Source organism: Otolemur garnettii, unplaced genomic scaffold, assembly GCF_000181295.1.
Source record: "Otolemur garnettii isolate 467f Iridium unplaced genomic scaffold, OtoGar3 scaffold00149, whole genome shotgun sequence".
Taxonomy (NCBI): domain Eukaryota; kingdom Metazoa; phylum Chordata; class Mammalia; order Primates; family Galagidae; genus Otolemur; species Otolemur garnettii.
In genome coordinates this window covers 126,474-132,701 of record NW_003852544.1, presented here as the reverse complement: position 1 = coordinate 132,701, position 6,228 = coordinate 126,474, and the positions used below count along the sequence as shown (strand labels likewise).

Sequence of the window (6,228 nt, the reverse complement as noted above, 5' to 3'; positions counted from 1 at the left end):
CCCGGCCAAAACTAAACCCCCAAAAAACAAAGAAAGATATACAAATGGCTAACAGGCATATGAAAAATGCTTAACATCTCCACTCACTGGGGAAATACAAATCAAAACCACAGTGAGAAACCATTATATGCCTCCAAGAAAGGCTATAATCAAAAAGACTATAGTAAGTACTGACAAGAATGTGGACACATAGGTGCTCTCTACATCACTGGTGGGAATGTAAAATGGTACAACAGTTTTGAAAAACAAGTTTGGCAGTTTCTTAAAAAGCTAAACATAAACTTTCCATAAAAGGTGGCAATTCCGGCTCGGCTCCTATAGCTCAACCGGCTAAGGCGCCAGCCATGTACACCTAAGGTGGCGGGTTCGAATCCCCAGCCCGGACCCGCCAAACAACAATGACGGCTGCAACCAAAAAATGGCCGGGCGTTGTGGCGGGCGCCTGTGGTCCCAGCTACTTGGGAGGCGGAGGCAGGAGACTTGCTTGAGCCCAGGAGTTGGAGGTTGCTGTGAGCTGTAATGCCACGGCACTCTACCCAGGGGGACAGCTTGAGGCTCTGTCTCAAAAAAAAAAAAAAAAAAAAAAAAGGTGGCAATTCCATGCTAAGGCATATACCCAAGAGAAATGAAAATATACATTTATACAAAGACTTACATGTGAATGTTCACAGCAACATTATTCATAATAGTTAAAAAAAAACGCAAATGTCTATTAACTGGTGAATAGATATATAAAATGGATATTTTTTTCTCACTTTCTGAGTCACAGACTTTTCTTTAAGTTTTATTGAGGTATAATACATACCTTACCTTAAAATGTACCCATTGTTAAGTAGAAATTGTGATTGTTTTATAATCTGATTGTTTATCTTCTTTGATATGGTATATCAATATATATTTAGCATTAAAAAGAAACTAAATAATCAACATAGATAAGTTTCACATACATTATTCCAAGTGGAACAGCCAGATGTAAAAGACTGCATATTGCACAATTTCCTTATATGAACTGTCCGGAAAAGGCAAACCTAAAGACAGCAAGCAGGTCGGTTATTGCCTACAGCTGGGGATGGGAGTGGGAATTGATGGCGACTGGGTATGAGGTAACTTCTGAAGGATTTTGGAAATATTCTAAGTGGATTGCAGTGATGGTTACACAGTTCTATGCATTTATTAAAACAATCAAATTTTCCACTTACAATGGGTACCTTTTAAGGCATGTAAATTATGCCTCGATAGAAGTTTAAAAAAGAAGTCTATGACTTGAAAAGTTAGAAGAAAAGAAAATAGAGGGATGGGAATGAAGCTACAATCAGAAGGAATACAAGGCTTTAAAAATTCTTTTATCATTAAAAAGCAAACTAAAAATAAGTGAACTCTATTCGGCTTACTAAATGAGGAAAAGGATAAAAGGAGTAGGATAATTAACGATAAAAGTGGAGAAAAATGATACTGAACACAAACAAAATAGTCAAAAGGATACACAAACTCATAGACACCACCGCCACAAATATGGAGGAGATTAAAAGGCCCACTAAACGATGTCATGTACTAGTTAACATATGACCTACTCTAAATGGGCCCACTATGGATGAGAACTAAAGATTTATCATAGAGAAAAGCACTATGCCCACTTAAGTTCTAAGTCACTCTTTTAACCCTATTTTGTGGACACATTCCACCTTTTATTATTTCTAAAATCTGGATACATCTTATAATCCCTGTTGTGAGATGGCAGTGTTTAAGTGAGCACCAGAAAAACCTTACACCCTTGGGAGAAATCACAAATGGCTTGACGCATCAACACATCTTAAGATTTGACAAAATACAGTCAGTAGTCCAAAAAGGGAAGAAAAAATACAGGCCAGCCTCCATAGTAAGTACAGAAGCAAAGATTCTAAAGAGAATTAAGAAACCAAACTAGGCACTAAATAAAATATACTACTGTGATATAATTGAGGTCTATCCCAGTAAGGCAAAGATAATTCAAAACCAGAAAAATCTAACACCACAGCAATTATAATATTAATATCTTAAGGAGAAAAATCATATGGCATTTGATAAAATTCAGCAGCAGTGCACAACCAGCATGCACGGGCATGGCACCACCAGCCTAAAATGAGGGCCATGCTGGTGTGGACTGTGGAACACCAACAGCCTGGGAAAGGCCATTTGTCAGAAACCAACAGCTACTTTTCCATTAAAACAAGGAAGAGTTAAAGCCAGTTCCTAAAATGGGAGAAAACAGTAATGTCTGCTATCACCTCTGTTATTTATGTTTTATTGGTCCTAGTATAATAAAATTAAAATAACTAATATACATTGGTATAAACCTTGGAAGGGAGATAAAAGAATCTAATTACAAATGATAGGACTGCATATGTAGATTATAGTAAAAAATTGCTAAGATTAATAAGAAAATTCGATTAAAAACCAATCTCTCTTCATGAGATTAGCTAGAACCAATAGAAGCAGAAATGGAAAAATCATAACCCAGTCAGAGTAACCAAAACTATAAAGTATTTAGGAATAAATTTAATGTTAAGTTAGAGAGTTACAAGAAAACCATAAAATCTTATAAGTCAGAAAACAAGACCCAGAAAAATGGAGGTGATAATGCTGTCTTACTAGATGGAAAAACATTAAAATATAACTTGAATATAATTCTAATAAATTCCTATTTTTTCTGAACTAGATGAAATTATTTTAGTATATATAGAGAAGTACTGTTTTAGAACAGCTAAGAAAGGATTATCAAACAAGACCAGTGAGGGAACTAGCTTGATCAATGTGAAATTCTCCCAGACATGTGGATTTACTATGTAGCATTTACCCTTTTGGGCAACAGGGAAAATTTAAGTGTCAGTGGGAGTATGTTGCATGCCATTCTTACTAGGTATAATGAGAAATGGAATCTGAGAATAGAAAGCCAGATGTATTACAGAACAGATGGCCTGGAGAAAGAGGCGTGTACAGGAAGAGGCAGAGGAAGTGTACTCTCAGGCCTGCATTGGCACTTGCATAGGCTCCACCCTGCACAAGAAAGAGGTGTGGCATATGCCCAGTGTGCCTATGTTGGGGCAAGAGCCAAGCTCCAGCTGGAACAGGTATCAGGAACAGGGCTTCCACCATGAAGGTATTCCCAGATACCCAAATTACTGGGCCTCCTGAAGGTAATGAAATGAGGAATCGTGTGCATGTATTTCTTTGCTGTCTCAGCCCTGGGTTGTTAACTGTAGGAGAGTAGGGTCTTGATTTGGTTTATATCTATACCCCAGTACCTAGAACCACTTTTACAGGTGCTCAATATATGTTTGATGAATCAGAAGGCATGGACTATTTGGGAGGAAGGAGACTTGTCAAAAAATGACTTTGTATACATACGTCTACCACAAAGGTAAACCAAATAGCCAAATATAAGCTCTGTAAAATGCAGTGAATGGAAAGCCTGGACTTCTAGCAAAGAAAGTGAAGAAAATTCAGACATCCACCCATACACCTACCCAACTAACACTCCTTCCTTTCCTCCTTTCACTTTGTACATTTGTACCAAGTTCCTGCTATATACCCTGCATGACATTTTAAATTCCAGAACTATTTAAGATAAAAATACACTCCTCTTTCTCCAGCAGCCTTGCATGGAAGGTATGAGGAGTAAAGCTATAAAAGAGACAAACTTCCTGAACTCACTGAGTTTATACTTAATACAAATTAATTTTAAAAGTCTCATTATTGTAAAGTTAAGGTATGAAAAACATCTGATGTTTATTTGGCATACTAGTCTTGTATTTTAGTAAATGTAAAGGTTTTAAGAGGTTGACATTTGACCTTAGGGCCCTTACTCTGTTTTCACTGATAAGGTTTAAGTACCGAACCTCAACATCCCCTAACGGAAAGGGTTCTCAGATAGAAAGGGGTGACTGTACCACTCCAGGGGAAATTTAAGGTTAAGAGCACCTTTCCCTGACTAATCTCAAATAAAGAATCCCTGAATAGAGGTAATCCTCTAATGATTCATAACAAAGAATGTCTACAAAGTGCGACAGCTATAGTTCTTATGTCTCTCACATTAGAAAGATGAAGAGGTTCTGCTATAATTTTTACAATTATTCTACTTATAACTATTTTCTGAATTGTTAGCGTTCTAAGACAAATGAGAATCAATTTGTTTAAAAGTTGGCTAGCTTAATGTAGTATGAAAAGATCAAATTTTTCTGTTTTCTTAGTGTATTATATTAGATTTTTATCTTGAATAGCTCTGGAATTTAAAATATCGGTTGCATGTTAATGACATTCAATGTAAAAAACCCTCTAATAAGGAAGGAAAGATGATCCTGCAAAATATAAGCACAGTAAAGGTATAAGAAGCTAGCAAACAATCAAAACATTACTCCTTCCCCCCAAAAGCCAAAGTTTAACTTTTAAAAGACAAAAAAATTACCTTTTAAAGATGGTAGTTTTTGAAGTTCTCTATTACTGCTTGCGCTAAACCTTGAAGAATTTTGCCGTTTGTCTTTCTTCACTATGGGCTGAGAGATTGGTACTTTTATTTTAGAAGGTACTGTAGACGGGATAGCAACAAGGCTGTTTTTCTTGCTGGAAATTTGCTTCCAAAACAAAAACAAAAACAAATGAATATGTACAATGGTTGTATTTCATAGCACAATTAAAATATAGAAAAACCATATGCAAAAACATAACCTGGGACCGTCCCCTGCATGCTACTGTAGACAACACCATTCCTTAGCGATGCCTGAGTGTGGGGCTTATGTTCCATATCTAGAAATGTGCTAGACTTTGAAAGATTAATAGATATACCTAATTTCTTACAGCTTTCTTCGAACTTTTGATTTCTAAATATTTACCACAAAGGTTGATGTAGCAGGCTGACCCCCATCTTAATCCTTGGAACCTGGGAACATGTGACCTGACTTAGCAAAAGAGACTCTGCAGATCTGGTTAAGTTAAAGATCTTGAGATGGCAGATACCTGGATCATCCTGGATTATCCAGGTGAGCCCAAGGTAATCACACAGAGCCTGAGAAGAGGGAGGCAGGGAGCATCAGACAAGAGAAGGCAATGAGATACTGGAAGCAGAGGGAGATCTGAAGATGGCACATCATTGCTCTGAAGACTCAGGCAGGGGCCACTAGCCAAGGCAGGCTGGCAGGCAGGCAGGCAGCCTCTCCAGTTGGGAAAGGCAGGAAATAGGACTCTCCTCTAGAGCAGGGAGCATGGCTCTGTCCATATCTTAGTTTTAGACATGTGATTTATGTGGCTATAAGATAATAAATTTGTGTTCTTTTAAGCCACAGCTGAACACTCCATAAATGATAGGTTTTCCTGGCTAGCTCACTACTTAGCCCTCAGAAATCAGAAAAAGCTGTTAAAAAGTGCTTTCCCTTGGGGCCTCAGGAAATGCTCCACTTTCTGGCTATTCTCTCTTGCAAGTACTTGCCTCTAGGCTCCTGAATCATAAAGGACCACAGGGCTGAAAGCCCCCATTTGAAATACTCTGAAGAGGTGGATAGAGTCTAAGGGCACACAGTATCTGCAGTAGCTTCCTGGGGTAGGGTTCAGGGGCTGTCATTCACAAAGACCTAAGTGGATGAGCTTGCCACAGGACCCTGTGGAGCTCAGCTTGGGCTCCCCAGAACTGAAGGGCTTTTTGGGCAACAACCAACAGACAGTCCACAGCTGCCCAGCAGTGACAGCCAGCAGCTGTGCTAAATGCCAACCATCAAGAACCTTTAGCAACATGCTCACTGCCCATGCCTCCCATCTACCCACAGAAGAGTTTGTTTCTGTACATGGGAGACACAAACCCATTACACCTAGTTCAACCACGTGCGATCGAGGAGAATAAAACATACCCACTCCAGCCCCAAACTAACTTGCTCTCTTTCTTGAATGAAATTTTCACTAAGCAGTAAGAGCTGCTTTATTTTTTAATAAGGTGCTTAAGAATGCTTGGGAAGTTTTCTAAGGTGCGAGACTGCCGAGAACAGCAGACAGAACTATGGCCTAGGAGTGAGGGGCCTGGGTTTCTTTCCCTCCTGCAGTCTGTGGCTTCCTCCTCAACATGTGCTTTCTTGGCTTGGCGCCTGTGGCTCAAGTGGCTAAGGCGCTGGCCACATACACCTAAGGTGGCAGGTTCGAATCCCCAGCCCAGGCCTGCCAAACAACAATGATGGCTGCAACCAAAAAATGGCCAGGCGTTGTGGCGGG

At 39.2% G+C, this 6,228-nt stretch overlaps 1 protein-coding gene across 6 annotated transcripts in view; it reads right to left on the bottom strand.

Annotated features, from left to right (window-relative positions):
- The window catches only part of PPP2R5C (protein phosphatase 2 regulatory subunit B'gamma), a 162,942-nt gene that overhangs the window by 135,994 nt on the left and 20,720 nt on the right, over nt 1-6,228 (bottom strand). For all 6 annotated transcript variants that reach the window (XM_023518852.1, XM_023518856.1, XM_023518857.1 and 3 more), the window contains exon 3: nt 4,442-4,607. In XM_023518852.1, coding sequence (XP_023374620.1) covers nt 4,442-4,607 — 166 coding nt within the window. The remainder of the gene's footprint in view (nt 1-4,441; nt 4,608-6,228) is intronic.